Genomic DNA, 17,242 nt, shown 5'->3' with positions numbered 1-17,242 from the left:
CAATAAACCTTTCACAGGTCTACATCTGCCGTGTGTCTACATTATACACATAAAGTTTGAAGCAAATCGGGTAAAAATAAGAGGGTGATTTCAAAGCATTTTGAAAGTGACACACTTCCTGCTGCCAGTTGGTGGCGCTATAACTTTGACTCACAATAGTCACATCCATGTGATCGGCCTCTTACAACGAACACACTGCTGAAGTTTAATCAAGATCAGTTAATGTATGCAGAAGTTATAACACACTTCCTGTTTCCATTATTCGCCATAAATTCGTGTCCTCGCCACGGCCAAACCGTTCGAGATATCAAAAATCCGTCCGCAATTTAGCATCCTCAATGTCTTGACTTCATGCTGACTGAGTTTGGAGGCGAATGGATGAGTTCCCTAGGAGGAGTACATTAAATTCCACAGCATGCGTTTCCAAACAACCCATAATAGCCGACTTCCTGTTGGGCTGGCGTAAAAAGTAAAAGTACGAAAGTTGTTTGGCCCGATGAGATCTATATGTGTATTGAGTTTCATATTATTACATGCAAGCGTGTCTGATTTATGGACCAAGTTTTCGGACCCCGTTCAAGGGGGCGCTGTTGAGCCCCCCTGCCACGCCTGGGTACCAGCTTCAGCCCGGCCCTGATGGCCGCAGGTTCTGACCTGTGTGCAAAATTTCAAGAGTTTTCGAGCATGTTAAAGGCCCCAAAAGTGCCCGAAAGGTTGACAGAAAAATAAGAATAATAATAATAAATATAGCTGCGAGCAGCGATTACGGGCCCAAGCCGGTGGCACCGCAACCCCGGTGCCTTTAGTTACCTAAAGGCACCGGGGTGGCGGTGCCCCCGGCTTTAGGCCCTTCATCGCTGCTCGCAGCTATATTTATATATATATATATATATATATATATCTTTAATGTATTTTTATCATGTTGAAAAAGTTTGGTGTGAATAAAATAAACCACTTAGGAGGAGTAGCTAAAAACTCAAGGGTCTGACATATCCAAAAAATCCACATTCAAGCCAAAATATCTGACTTCCTGTTGCTCGGAGCTAACGACTGTAAATTAGAAAGTTGTCCGGCTCGATGAGACCAATATGCGTACTGATTTTTGTAACTGTGGGTAAAGGTAACACTTTTGTCAAAAGCATTTTGAAAGTGACACACTTCCTGCTACCAGTTGGTGGCGCTATAACTTTGACTCACAATAGTTACATCCATCTGACCGGCCTCTTACCACGAACACACTGCTGAAGTTTCATCAAGATCAGTTAATGTATGCAGAAGTTATAACACTTTGTGTTTCTCTTTTCTCGCCATAAATTCGTTTCCTCGCCACGACCAAACCGTTCGAGATATCAAAAGTCCGTCCGCAATTTAGCATCCTCAATGTCTTGACTTCACGCTGACCGAGTTTGGTGGGGATCGGATGAATTTTGTAGGAGGAGTACATTAAATTCCACAGCATGCGTTTTTCAAACAACGCATAATAGCTGACTTCCTGTTGGGCGGAGCTAATAACATAGAGCACGGAAGTTGTTCGGCCCGATGAGATCTATATGTGTACCGAGTTTCATATTAATTCATCCAAGCGTGTTTGATATATGGACCAAGTTTTCGGACCCCATTCAAGGGGGCGCTGTTGAGCCCCCCTGCCACGCCCGGGTACCAGCTTCAGCCCGGCCCTGATGGCCGCGGGTTCTGACCTGTGTGCAAAGTTTCAAGAGTTTTCGAGCACGTTAAGGGCCCCAAAAGCCCCTGAAACCTTGAAAAACAATTATAAAAGCAAATCTCTCCTAACAGACAAATCCCCCACACCCCACACACACACACTGAGATACAGATACAGAGAGAGAGAGAGAGAGAGAATTCTCCAAAAAATCACATTCAAACCAAAATATCTCACTTTCTGTTGGTCAGAGCTTATGACTATGAATTAGAAAGTTGTCCGGCTTGATGAGAACAATATACATACCAAGTTTTAAGTCTCTATGTAAAACTAAGCCCCCATTTTTGACTAAAGGTGGCGCTACTGAGCCCCTCACCACGCCCGTTTCTGAAACTTTGCACATGTCTACTGGATAATAAATGTGATGTGTCTGTCGAGTTTTATGCATTTTCAAGCATGTGAAGAGTCTCAAAAGCATCCGAAAATAATATTGATGTTTGATGCGTTGCCACGGCAACAGTATCTAAGATATCAATAATCCTTTCACAGGCCTACATCTGCCGTGTGTCTACATTATACACATAAAGTTTGAAGCAAATCGGGTAAAAATAAGAGGGTGATTTCAAAGCATTTTGAAAGTGACACACTTCCTGTTGCCAGTTGGTGGCGCTATAACTTTGACTCACAATAGTCACATCCATCTGATCGGCCTCTTACAACGAACACACTGCTGAAGTTTAATCAAGATCAGTTAATGTATGCTGAAGTTATAACACACTTCCTGTTTCCATTATTCGCCATAAATTCGTTTCCTCGCCACGGCCAAACCGTTCGAGATATCAAAAATCCCCTGGCAATTTTTCATCCTCAATGTCTTGACTTCATGCTGACCGAGTTTGGAGACGATTAGATGAATTCCCTAGGAGGAGTACATTAAATTCCACAGCATGCGTTTCCAAACAACCCATAATAGTCGACTTCCTGTTGGGCTGGCGTAAAACTTAGAGCACGAAAGTTGTTCGGCCCGATGAGATCTATATCTGTTCCGAGATTCATATTATTACATGCAAGTGTGTTTGATTTATGGACAAGTGTTCGGATCCCGTTCCAGGGGGCGCTGTTGAGCCCCCCTGCCACGCCCGGGTACCAGCTTCAGCCCGGCCCTAATGGCCGCGGGTTCTGACCTGTGTGCAAAGTTTCATGAGTTTTTGAGCATGTTAAAGGCCCCAAAAGCCCCCGAACCCTTGAACAACAATAATAATAATAATAATAATAATAATAATCCTACCGAAAACAATAGGGCCTTCGCCCTTTCAGGGCTTGGGCCCTAATTAACGGAGCACACAACTGATGCTGGCGCGCGCAGTAAATGACATTCACGAGAGGATAACAGATCTACACGTGAGGAAACGGGAACTCGCGAGCTCATTCAAACCGCGCGCATGATCATTCCCCACACTCTCGCGCTTGATCTCCTCTCGCCTGCTGCTTTTGCTCACTCGAACACTTTGATTTTTGGCAGTCAAGGGGCGGGACTTACTGTTTTAATAACCTCAAATGTCATTGGTTACAATTTCATTGGACGCCTGTCCTTGACTTCAGATATGAGACATCACTTAATTTGTTTTATTTATTTATATTAATGTGTAATGTGATTTAATGCATTGTTAATATAGAATAGATTCTTACCAGATTCATTTTTTTGTAAATTTGGAGTGCTGTCAGTACAGAGAACAACGACAAAAATCGGTGTTGCCTACACCGTGTTATCCTCTTTTTAAAATTTGCACCCTGTTGACTTAAATGGGGCAAGTTTTAAACCTGCTTTTAGCCTCTTAACATCCTTGATGTGTCATTACAAGTGCCCAGCCATGTGAGTGATTCCTTCAGAGTCAACACGCGGTGAATCTGACTGCAGTAGATGTGCAAGATATGAATAAAAATGATGTTATTTCAGCCAGCGCACATACCTGTATTTACATCCTGTTTTCAGTTGAAGTCCACAGTAGTCGATTGTCGAGTTCGGGCGCATGATCGTACATACTAAACCTATGCGCGTGAACTCGACAATCGACTACTGTGGACTTCAACCGAAAACAGGATGTTATTAGGTATTGTGACATTAATGACAAATTCCAGTAATTCACATTTTTTATACAGAAAATTTATCGTATTTTTAATACAGTATTTTTTCTGTTTTCTTAAATTACATAAAAATGTATGTAAAATTACAAATATAATCTGTAAATAAACAGTAACAAAACAGTTAAATGATAAAATGGTCAAATTACTGTCAGCCCCCCAAAAAACTGTAAAACATCCTAAATGAAATAAACTGAAAAACAAACTGACAACCTTCATTGTAAAAAAAATCTTAAAAAAATGGTCAAATGACTGGCAGCTGCGGCTGCCAAACAAAAACCATAAAATTAAAGTCAAATTTTCTAATTTAAATAAACCGAAAAAACACTGTTATTTCACAGGTATTTCCTGCATTATTATGATCAAACACCTTCATTGTAAAAAAAATCGTAAAAAAAGGGTCAAATGACTGGCAGCTATGGCTGCCAAACAAAAAACATAAAATTAAAGTAAAATATGCTAATTTAAATAATGTGTAAAAAACTTTAAAATAAATTTGATGTCACCATGATTGAGATCAGTGTCTGCTTTAGTTGGGCTCATGACCCTTGAGTTTATAACTTTAGTTTTCTCTGGCTGATATAACTGTGTGTTTGATACACATTTGTTATAGCAATAAATGCTGGAGAAAATATCAGATGATCTTTGTTGTTCATTGGTGATGTTATAATCATCATATGATGATCTGTTTCACTGATATGACAATAAAATCTCTGAATTAATTAGCTTAGATTAAATAATATGTAGATGGAATTTAGCTTTATACAAAGTCTATAGTTAATAGAATCTATTCTATATTACCAATGCATTAAATCACATTACACATTCATATAAATAAATAAAACAAATATCATGTCTGAAGTCAAGTGAATTACGGGTCATTGGACAGGCGTCCAATCACAACTGACTTCCGGAAAATGGGAAGTAACCAATGACATTTGAGGTTATTAAAACAGTAAGTCCCGCCCCTCGACTGCCAAAAATAAAAGTGTTCGAGCGAGCAAAAGCAGCAGGCGAGAGGAGATCAAGCGCGAGAGTGTGGGGATGATCATGCGTGCACGCAGGGTTTGAATGAGCTGGCGAGTTCCCGTTTCCTCGCGTGTAGATCTGTTATCCTCTCGTGAATGTCATTTACTGCACGCGCCAGCATCAGTTGAGCACTCCGTTAATTTTGTCATTGATTTTTCGCCATATGGGAGTTGTATTCAAAAATCATATTTCATGTAACAAAAACAGACTCCTGAACATGCTATCTGTTTCTGATGCAGAAAAGCTAGTTCATGCATTCATGACCTCTAGACAAGATTACTGTAATGCATTACTAGCTGGTTGTCCTTCATCCTCAATAAACAAGCTACAATTAATACAAAATGCAGCTCCAAGAGTTCTTACCAGGTCAAGAAAATATGATCAAATAACACCAATTTTATCATCTCTACACTGGTTACTTATTAAGTTACATATCAATTACAAAGTATTGCTACTGACCTATCCATCCTTACAATCCATCAGGCTCTTTAATGTAAAAAAACTCTGGGCTTCTGGTAGTACCTAGGATATCAAAATCCACTAAAGGTGGGAGAGCGTTTTCACATTTGGCTCCTAAACTCTGGATCAGATTCGCTCTCCCAGTTTAAATCTAGATTAAAGACGCATCTCTTTAGCCTACCATTCACTTAATGCATCTCATAACCTTATAATCCAGTTATATCAGATCAAATGCACATGATTATCCTTGCTTAATGTTATGAACAGCAGCTACGCTGATTATTTTCTATTTGCTTCTGTGTTTTATCTCGGGATGCCCATCCTGAGGTAACTAGAGAGTATGTCAGCTCCAGTTGGGATCCAGCCTATTATGAAGACTTCAGATGCCCCAACACCTGTGAAGAGACGGCGTCAACTCCCGCAATGACTTCAGATGACGCTAACTCTGAATCAACATGCACCAATGCTACAATTTTGTCATAATCATTTGTTAACAAACAAGTATTCTTTACTTCAATGAGCTCATTGTTTCTGCCTTAAATTATTACATTGTTTAAATTAATACATTTTTAGCTAACTGTGATTTGTATATGTACATTTCTGAAATACATAACTAAGACAGTTACCTCTGATAACAGATCAATCTAATTTTCTGTAAAGCTGCTTTGAAACTATGTGTATTATGAAAAGCGCTATACAAATAAATGTGAATTGAATTGAATTGAATTCAATGAATGAATGAATGAATGAATGAATGAATGAATGAATGAATGAATGAGGCATTTATATAGCGCTTTCATATGTACTACTGTTCTCCCAAAGTGCTTTACAATCATATCAGGGGATCTCTCCTCAACCACCACCAGTGTGCAGCATCCACTTGGATGTATAGTTTATAATTGAAAAACTACAACAGCTAACATGGTTAACACAACTAACAACTGAATCAACACTGAACTGACTTTAGCTGAACAACAGCCGAAATGCATCACTTTCCTGTTATCACTGTAAAGCAGCTTTGAAACAATCTATTGTATAAAGCGCTATATAAATAAAGGTGACTTGACTAGTGCATGTAAACACAAACGCCGCTTTTGTGTCTTAAACAGCTCTCTCACAATAAGGGGTGTTTATTTGGGTATTATTTTATTGTGTGTTTGTAAACGCAGTCAACGACGTTCATAGGTCAAAGAAAGAAGTGGTTGATGTAATGGATATTAAAGATAAGGATTTAGAGAAAAAGTGAGAAAAAGAGTGAAAGACAAGGGATTACTCTCAGTCTCTGTAACAGATGAGCTGGAAGTGATGGTGCTGGGAGGGTAAGGAGGGTATGCTCCACCACTCATGGCCACAGAGTGAGTCACCCACACAGCAGGGTCAATGGGTCGGATCGGCTCATCTAAAAATAACAGAAGTAAAGTTTAGTTCAAGAAAGAAGTTTACATCTCAATTACATCTCAATCAATACTTTTATAATTCATAGTTACTCACTGCGGGGCAGTGTGAAGTATCCCTGAGGTGAAGGGTCCCAGCACTTAGCCACAGTCAGGATGATGGGTCTGCAGCCAAACACACATAAACACAAACTCAATGCAATGTTCAAACGTGATGTTATACCACAAAACATTTAGGACATAACTCAAGAGACGTTTGTAAGACGCACCCAGGTTTGTGTACAATGTCTCTTAGCACCTTCACAGCATCATCATTACTCATGTTCTCAAAGTTTATATCATTCACCTGCAGATGGAAAGAGACTTTATAATGAACATCAAAATGACAAACATAAGAATGAACAGATAAATGGAGAGAAAGTGCAGCACCTGCAGCAACATGTCTCCTGGCTCTATTCGCCCATCCGCCGCCACAGCTCCTCCCTTCATAATGGAGCCGATGTAGATGCCTCCATCTCCCCTCTCATTACTCTGACCAACAATACTGATGCCCAAGAAATTATATTTATCTTGTAGAGACAGAGAGTGAGAAAATTACATAAAATCCATGCTAGATACAGCTAGTCTATGTATATTTTATTACATTATGAACATTTTTAGATAAAAACTAAGACACATAAGTATTTTTGAAATACCAAACATTGTTACACATTGAACTCACCCATGTTGAGAGTAACAGTGATGATGTTGAGTGACATTGTGGAGTCAGTCACACTGCTGAATGATGATGCCTAAAATAACACCATAAATAAAATCAATTTGAGGCAGCAAATGACAAGTATAATGTAATGATACTACATTCTGGAATATACAAGTAACCTGAATTATCACTATAACAGTTAAGTAACAGAGTGCATACATTTTCTGGTTATTATATTTATATACTGACAAATACAACTGAGAACCTCTGAGAAGGTTTGTCAATAAAAAAAAAGAAATAAAAAAAAAAAGAAAACACTGTTAATATTTCACAAAACAGTACACAGTGAAGATTTTAAGAGTTGATGCTGCTTTACCCGTTCTAGTCTTGGTGGCCGCTGTTTCCTACGCCTGCGGTGTCTCTTTAACAATCTGGAGGCTGTACTCTGTTCTGTAGAACTACTAAACCTGCAAAGAAAATTGAACAAGACATTAAAACATGTAACAGATGAAAAACAAACAAACAAAAAAACTAGTGATATGTTCCACACCATTCATTTATAAAATCATGCCAATATCATATAGTTGGCAGACATTATTATATCCTTTGAAGAAGATAGAGTGTGCACTGTGCACAAACCTAAATATCAAATCCAATTCAACATTTATGAGCATAAACTCTAACTGTTAATGTTTTCAAACTAACACAAATCCTAAAATAAATTTGTAAGAGATCATTTTTAAGGGGTCTTTTTCAGGCCTGACAGAAAGCTGCTGTCAATATCTGAATTCTAAATCCTCTTGAAAACAGATCATAGGTACTACTTTTTCCAGTTACACAATGTGTACCTGCTCATGGTGTCATCCTCATCTGAGTCACAGAAGCTGGTGGTGTCCAGTTCACTGCTCATCATGGTGGAGGAGCTTTCATAGCCGGCCATGTGCCGTTCTAACCGTGTTTGACCATTCACACGAGACCCTGGAGAATCAATAAAGCAACAACCAGGTAATTTCTAAAACAACAATTTGATTATATCTAGATTTATTAGCACATTTATATTGCAACCCAGTGTGTCATCAGAACTCATTCACTGCATTTCCTTGGCATTATGTAAATGAATAATGAATTCATTATTAATGAAATAAATGTACACATTTACAATGGGTATAAAATATCAATTTTATACCCTGAAACCAACAAAATATTTTATATTACTGAAACCAACAAAATGAATGTAAAAAAAATTGCATTAGTGTGCACACCCAGGGCATTGTGCACACCAGGGTGGCGAGTGCACTCTTGCTCACTGCCTTGAACGATTGCTCCTATCTGCCTTGCTGCTGGTCTGTGTCTGTAAGCTCTGTATAGCCTTCTGTTTTGAATCTCTATTTAATATCAGTCCTTGTTGTTATTATTTGCTATATTTAACCAGCTCATCAACATATATTAGATATTGTCTAATATTGCCTATCACATTAATCTGACATCGCTAGCTTTTATCTAAATTGTTATCACTAGCACAACACGCTAGTATCTCGTTAGCCTGTTAACCTGCCATCCGTGAAAAGACGGCAATCTTTTCTCTTGCGTGTGCCCGCACCTTTTACAAATCAAACAACTGTGGTGAGTAGGATCAGTCAACAAACACGGTGAGTAATGTCTTCTCCTGTTATTGTCACTTGCACTTCATGTTACATGTATAGTATAGCATTCTCTGTCAGCAATGAAGGATTTACATGTGATAAATGCAGGGAGACAGTCAGGCTGACGGAGAAGATTTCAGAACTAGAGACACGCATCCAAACTTTAATCAAGGTTAATTGTGAGTTGTTTTCGCATTTCATGGAAAGAGAGCACGATTGCCTACAGAGAGGCCTTAAAAGCTGCTAGATCTGCTTATCTTTCAACCCTATTAGAAGAAAATAAACAAAATCCTAGATATTTATTTGAAACTGGCTAAATTAATGAAAAATAAATCTTCAACCCCAGACGTTTCCAAGCAGCGCAGCAGTAATGACTTTATGAACTTCTTTATTAACAAATTATAACTATACAACGGTCTACTACAGTCTTCGTTGTCGGTTAGGAACCTGGGTGTGCTCTTTGATACCAATCTTTCATTTGTAAGTCACGTGTCTAGTATCTGTAAAACTGCATTTTTCCATCTTAAAAATATATATAAATTACGTCATATTCTCTCATTGACAAATGCGGAACAATTAGTTCATGCGTTCATGACATCAAGGCTAGATTATTGTAATGCTCTAATGGGTGGTTGCCCTGCACGCTAAATAAAAAAAACTACAGCTGGTCCACAACGCAGCAGCTCGAGTTCTCACCAGAACCAGGAAGTATGACCATATTAGCCCCGTTCTGTCAACACTGCATTGGCTCCCTATTAAAAATTGTATACATTTTAAAATATTGCTCATTACATAAGCACTAAATGGTTTAGCTCTCCAGTACTTGAGTGAGCTCTTAATGCATTATAGTCCTTCACGTCTATTGCAATCTCAAAATTCTGGCCAGTTGATAATACCTAGAATATCAAATGGACTGCTGGTGGTAGATCCTTTTCTTATTTGGCAACAAAACAGTCTTCCTAACATTGTCCGGGAAGCAGACACACTCTGTCAGTTCAAATCTAGACTAAAACACATCTTTTTGACCTAGCATACACATAACACATTATAGACTTCTATAATTCAATGTTAGGCTGCATAGATTAAGTCAGCCGGAACCGGGAACACTTCCCATAAATCCTGATGTACTCGTTACATCATAAGAAGAATGGCATCTAAGCTAATATTAGTCTCTCTGTTTATCCCAAGGTTTACCACAGTCCGCCGGATCCAGGCCGTATCCAGATCTGATGAAGGACCTGCGCCTGGTCACGACGACAACGCAGTCCTGAAGTGTCAACTAGTCTCTCCCCTGTGAAGGCCTCCTTCCCTTCCCTTTACCTCTGTACAGATAAAACATTGTCAGGATAATTCCATTTCACGTGGCTATGCGGAAGTGATACAAATTCTGTATTATAAATTTTAAGGCCAGACAAGTAGTTTGTTGAGGGTTGGTTTATAAAGAAGGACTACATGCCTGCGCACATATATATTCAAACACGCATACCTATAGACTAAACACGTAATACGCATGTGCATGCCATCAGCGTTCTCACAGGTTCGCATTTTTAAGTTTGCACAGAGAGAACTTAAGGGTTTTCTGTTAGAACGGTGTCGTGTTAGCGGCCCCTAAGTTAATAACTAATGTTCGTTGCGACGGAAGTGAATCAATCAAAACTAACTTTAGATGGACAATAACTTTATTCCAGAGCTGCTATAAAGCCAAAACAATCTCTGTTACTTTATTTTTCTACTATCACTGTAAAGTTGCTTTGAAACGGACTATATTGTTAATAGCGCTATATAAATGAAAGTGACATTATGGGGCAAGGTACTCGGTTTGGAATAAACCAATCATATTAAAACTTTCACTGAAAAGTAATCATAATACTTCGATCATCATCATTTTAATGATGCTGATTAACTCTGAATACAGCTTTTTCTGTGATTTTAGCACTTCCTGCTTTTCACTCTTCACTTCCTGCTCAGCTACTGTTCGGACGCTCTTGCTTATTGCTCCACGCTTCTATCGCTTTTATATTTTTATATTTTATCTCCTTTTATCACCTAATTTTAACTTCAGCAAATCAGCACAGTGCTCAAACGACAAAGCTTGGATTACTACAAAAAGCAGGATTCTTTTATCTGACCAGCCTCCCACTGAAAGCCATCAGCTAACATTCTGGGAAAACACAACTGCCTACATTCAAAAGGACAAGAGAGAAAATGCCTCTTCTGGTTCAAGAATCTACTAGCTGCACAAACTGCCAAAGACTTTTACAAAGGATTGCAGTTCTTGAAACAAAGTTACTTGCGGGATCACCAAACCAGACGGAACACACAACAGAGCTTCGTCATGGATGCCCTCAGCATATAGCCGGTGAGTCAGGCCATTCTGAGTGTAGAGAAACAAGCCTTAAAGGTCCCGTATTATGCCCCTTTTCACAAGATGTAAAATAAGTCTCTGATGTCCCCAGAGTGTGTATGTGAAGTTTCAGCTCAAAATACCCAACAGATCATTTTTTACAGCATGTTTAAATTGTCATTTTTTGGGGCTCAGAAAAACGCGCTGTTTTAGTGTGTGCCCTTTAAATGCAAATGATCTGCTGCTGGACGGCACAGGGGGCGGAGCTTCATGAGCTCGCGCTCAGTCTCTCAGGACAATTTCATCTCACGGAATGATGATAATATCAGAAACTCTCAGTAACGGCGTTCATTTCGAGTCGGACAATAATGCCTACAGAGTCAGAGTGCTGTATAGAGATGAAACAGGTATAGTTTAGTAGTTTAATTACGGTTATTATAACGTATTTGTCATCTGCTTGTAGGCTATGTATCCATTATTTATTAATAGCCTACAAGTCTGCTGTCTGAATGATGATCAAACATATACTGATGAGTTTAATAAAGTTTATTGTACATCACACAAAAGATGAAGCGTCAGTTTTACTTCAGAAAATCACCATAAGAGCTGAGTACACAGTAAGTTATAAGAAGTGCGCAAGTAGCCAGTAGAGTTGAGGGAGCATTCCTGTGGGCGGAGGTTAGTCAAAAAACGGTTCTAGTGACATCATTAAAGAAGGAAGTAGAGGGATGTAGTCCAAACGATCCGTTCACTGTAGTCGACTTCTGTTAAATAAAATATCTCGCTTGGCATTGAACTTTGAGCTTTATAATTTTACAGATATTATTTATGCTCTAACAGCAACATTACACACTAACTAAAGTTTGAAACATGGGATCACGAAGAACGGGACCTTTAACTGATCGACATACAAATCGATGGCGCAAACGGGAGCGAGACCCAAAGGCACTCGAGACATCAGATTGTCACCAGCATCACATATTGCAGCAGTAGCATCCTCTACCCCAGAAACGACTCTGACAAGGATTGCAAACACTTGTTTCCTACGACCGCCTATACATATTGAGAACAGATTTGAAGTATTAATGGATGTAGATGAGGAATAACACTAACACTGATGCAAACTGGCATTCAAGGTCGAGCAGACAGCGGCACTAGGCTCAGAGCACAGCCGAGCACAGGACTCTGATAGTGGGTGACTCTATAATCAGAAACATTAGCAGCAGATATACAACCACGTGCTGCCTTCCAAGAGCAACAACTTCTGATGCAAACAGGGAACTTCAGAGCAGTCAGAACTCCTTAAGAAGGGTTTCAATTAACTTTCTGAAACACTTAAAAGACTGAAAGTTCAGACATTCATCAGTGGACAACTCCCAGCAAGAGGAACAAACAGGTTTTCATGGTTGCTTGGGCTTAATACATGACTGCAAAAAACCTGCAATATAAAAGGAATGAACTTCATTGACAACTTCAATCTTTTCTGGAGTCAGAGACACTTGTTTCAACAGGATGGCCACCACCCAAACAAACTTGGTTCAAGATTCAGCACCCAAGGACGACTTTCTGGAAAACAACCAGGGAAGCCAGGACAACATATCACAGCAACAGCCCCTCTCACCAGACGTTATTCCTCTCTCCTGCATCTCCACTTCTGTGCTTCTCAGAGAAAATGGAAGAACTGGTGTATGCTTGAACCAAACTATCCCACTCTATTGCTGCGGGTCCAGCTCGCCCTCCCCCACCTCCTGTGAGAGCTCTTCGGCCTCTGCCACAACGCCAGGGCCCAGACCCTCCTCCCTCTGCTCAAGGTGAACCAAAAACAACTGATACCAGCTCTCAGTGATATGTGTCGGGTCCCCGCTATGATAACAGTAACTTTCTCAAATGCACTTATAAACATCCGCTCACTTAAAAATAAATCACTTCTTGCCAACGACTCAATAACCACAAACAACCTGGATTTTATGTTTATAAATGAAAAATGGCTAGAAGACAGCTGCAGTGCAACAGGCCTCAATGAAACATCCCCTCCTAACTTTACTTTTATGAGTGTCTGCAGAGTGGGTAGGAGAGGTGGAGGTGTAGCTGCTCTTTTTAAAGATGTCTATCAATGTAAGCAAATATCATTTGGGAATTACCCATCTTTCGAATTTCTGGGTATTGTGTTAAAAGGTGCTCGATGCATTTTACTCATCATTATTTACAGGCCTCCAAAATACTCTCCAGCCTTTGCTGAGCACTTTACAGAACTGTTGTCAACAATTACCTCAGAGTTTGACTGTTTTGCCATTGCTGGAGATTTTAACATTCACATAGATAATGCAGAAACCAATATGGCAAAAGAAATCAAAACTGTTTTAAAAACTTTTGATCTGACTCAGCATGCCATGTACATGGACCCACACACAATCGTGGACACACTCTAGAAGATTCACTTATCAGTAAGGGTCTAAACATTTCATCGATTGTTATTAAGGATGTAGCACTGTCTGATAATTTCTGTATGTTCTTTGATATATTGATCTCTCCTGCCATTGAAGCTAGATCTGTGTCTGTCAAGAAAAGATGCTTAAATGAGAACACTAGTGTACTATTTATGAATGATATATTTTTAACACCAAGCATATCTGCTGACTCTGTTGATTTTCTCCTTGATTCTTTTAACTCAAAAGTTAAAAGTGTAATTGATGAAATTGCTCCTGTGAAAGTCAGGAAGAAAAGTGGCATGTGGCGGAAGACAAAACTTGTAGTCCATTATAACATCTACAAAGACAGCATCCATGCTTTCAATATGGAACTAGGCAAAGCTAGACAGACTTTCTTCTCAGATATTATAAATAGCAACTTAAATAACACATGCACTCTTTTTGCTACCATAGAGAGACTGACAAACCAAGTGGACACAGTAGACAAACCCAAGTCACATTCCCAAAGAATTGCTCTCAGACAGCAAATATAGTGAGGTTGCTTCCTTCTTCAGAAAGGTGATCAGCACATCATTGAGTTGCGCTGGGGTCAGACAGATCAGACCACAACCTGAGAGAGTAGTTACTATGTCTGATTTCGAAGAAATTGATAACAAAATTTTGGAAGAAACCGTACAGCACCTTAAAACATCAACCTGCACCCTTGACGCACTTCCCACATCTTTTTTCAAAAGTGTGTTAAACTGTTTAGAAGCAGAACTCCTAGAAGTCGTAAATGCCTCGCTTCTCTCTGGGAGTATTCCAAACTCCCTGAAAACTGCAGTTGTCAAGCCCCTACTGAAAAAGAACAATCTGGATAAGACCATATTAAGCAACTATAGACCGATCTCAAATCTTCCTTTCATAGGCAAGATCATTGAAAAAGTTGTCTTCAATCAGCTGAACAAATTCTTAAGCTTGAATGGATACTTTGACAATTTTCAATCTGGTTTCCGACCGCATCACAGCACAGAGACTGCGCTCATAAAGATAATAAACGATATTCGCTTAAAGGGGTCATATAATGCCATTTTTGTACAAGCTAATATGATTCTTTAGGGTCTAAATTAAAAGTTTGTAATATACTTTAATTAAAAATTCTCATTAGTATTGTAAGAAAACACTCATTTTACCTGGTCAAAAACAGCTCTGTTTTCAGCACGCCGTTTAAGTGCATGTGTCTTTAAATGATAATGAGCTTTGCTCACCCCACCCCTCTGTTCTGTGCGTACACCGTTTGTAATAACACAATAACAATAATGCGTTGTTCATTATAAACGTGGGATTATGAATTATATTGAGAACGTCGTACATAGAAAACATGCCGTAATGTACCCTGAGTGTAAACAGCCGCATTCATCGTGAAGCGTGCAAGCGATTTGCAAAGATTAATATAAATATTAATATAAAGGTTAATAAAACGTTACACTCACTTCAGTTATTCTGGAGGTGCAGCAGGAACACGAATAGTTGGTACCGATCCTTTTTTCAGGAGCAGCTTCTTAGCAAAACCAGCTTTATAACGTTACTGACCCTCGTTTGTAAAGCAGTCTGGTGAAATGATTCGCGCAAACATGAAAGCATTGCTGTTGATCGTGGGGAATATTCCCTTCGAAAACAAACTCAGCCACTGCGTCTTCAGCGGTTCGGATTTAGGAACATCAAAATGACTGCTGTGTTCGTTATTACACCCAAGAACAGAACACCACAATCGCTTAGACGCCATTCTGCTCATAGACAGTGCTCTGATTATTGAGTATAGGAGACCATAAGTCTGAATGGAAATCCATGACATGCGGAGTCCCTCAAGGCTCAATTCTTGTGCCACTCCTATTCAACCTGTATATGCTCCCACTGAGCCAAATAATGAAAAAGAACCAAATTGCTTACCATAGCTATGCAGATGACACACAGATCTACTTAGCCCTATCGCCTAACGATTACAACCCCACTGACTCCCTGTGCCAATGCATTGATGAAGTGAACAGTTGTATGAGCCAAAACTTTCTTCAGTTAAACAAAGACAAAACTGAAGTCATTGTGTTTGGAAACAAAGATGAAGTTCTTTGTGCTCCTACAGTAGTCACATTCAAATCCAGACTCAAAAAACATCTGTTTAGCTGTGCATTTACTGAATGAGCACTGTGCCACTGTTCGTCCGACTGTTTGTACTGTACTGTATTTTATTTTATTTTTCATTCTAAACTGTTTTAATTATTCTTATTTCTTTTGATTATTTTAATTTATACTATGTAAAGCACTTTGAATTACCATTGTGTATGAAACGTGCTATATAGATAAACTTGCCTTGCCTTGCCTAGCCTAGTCTTTATATTGCTAATATTGTAAAAAATTACAAAGGATGTGTGGGATCTCATTGTCAACAGTTGCCAATCAGGTACAAAAGAAAGGTTCTGTAACGATGCAGGGTTGAATCAAAGGAGGAAGCAGGATCCACGTGCAACAGCTTTATTAGATAAACTCAAAACTAGACAGACAGACTTAGACTAGGGAACAGGATACAGGAACAGAACAAACAACATTACAAAGACAAGAACCCACAAACACTGAAACAAGACACAGGGTTTAAATACAGACTAACAAGCTAAACAAGATAACAAGGGGGCGTGGCTAATCAGAGCAGGAGCAGGCAGTGCAGGCGGCCAGGGCGGAGCAGGCTGTGCAGGCGGCCAGGGCGGAGCAGGCAGTGCAGGCGGAGCAGGCAGTTCAGGCGGCCAGGGCGAAGCAGGCTGTGCAGGCAGCCAGGGTGGAGCAGGCAGTGCAGGCGGCCAGAGTGGACCAGACAGTTCGGGTGGCCAGGGCGGACCAGACAGTTCGGGTGGCCAGGGCGGACCAGACAGTTCGGGTGGCCAGGGCGGACCAGACAGTTCCGGAGGCCATGGTGGCGCGGCCTCCATGGTCCTATCAAGGGACACACTGACCCCCAGTGGTGGAATTGTTTTCTAAACCTGCAAAATAGGTGTCATGTCACCAAGATGGCGCCAGTGTACCCGGCTTGCAGTCTTTCTCGTCAGTCTCACCTTGTTGTACCTGTGGTACTTGTTGTACCTGTTCGTCTGGCATCAGTACATGTTTTATCGTCTGGCATCAGCCATGTTTTATGCATGGTGTTGCACTGGGACCATGTAGTCTCAGCGCTGACCTACGATCGTTAAGCCTTGCTCAACATCCAAAGCCATATGGGAGTTTACCGCGGTTTTTGTCCTGCTCTGCATCCTTGTTGCCGATCCTCGTTCAGTCAACCTGTGGTGGAGTGCGCTCGCTGGCTTCCTTGCTGCGTTCCTGCTCTAAGGAAGCGTCGTAGGAAGAGAGGCAGCCGTGGTGGGGTTCGAGTGAGAATCAGACGGGCGATCAAATCTTCGATGGAGTTTCCCTTGGATAC

At 40.0% G+C, this 17,242-nt stretch overlaps 1 protein-coding gene across 1 annotated transcript in view; it reads right to left on the bottom strand.

Moving 5' to 3' along the window:
• LOC307158336 (segment polarity protein dishevelled homolog DVL-2-like) overlaps window positions 1–17,242 on the bottom strand; it is a 175,887-nt gene that overhangs the window by 29,699 nt on the left and 128,946 nt on the right. Inside the window, exons 5-11 of the mRNA XM_079870817.1 lie at window positions 8,233–8,362; window positions 7,761–7,851; window positions 7,406–7,475; window positions 7,114–7,253; window positions 6,954–7,030; window positions 6,782–6,849; window positions 6,564–6,689 (exon numbers count right to left, since the gene is read on the bottom strand). Of these exons, the coding sequence (XP_079726943.1) occupies window positions 6,564–6,689; window positions 6,782–6,849; window positions 6,954–7,030; window positions 7,114–7,253; window positions 7,406–7,475; window positions 7,761–7,851; window positions 8,233–8,362 (702 nt within the window). The remainder of the gene's footprint in view (window positions 1–6,563; window positions 6,690–6,781; window positions 6,850–6,953; window positions 7,031–7,113; window positions 7,254–7,405; window positions 7,476–7,760; window positions 7,852–8,232; window positions 8,363–17,242) is intronic.

The sequence above is a fragment of the Squalius cephalus genome, assembly GCF_949319135.1.
Source record: "Squalius cephalus genome assembly, chromosome: 5".
In the NCBI taxonomy this organism is placed as follows: domain Eukaryota; kingdom Metazoa; phylum Chordata; class Actinopteri; order Cypriniformes; family Leuciscidae; genus Squalius; species Squalius cephalus.
The sequence above is the reverse complement of the archived record's forward strand: the minus strand, read 5'-3'. Positions and strand labels throughout refer to the sequence as shown.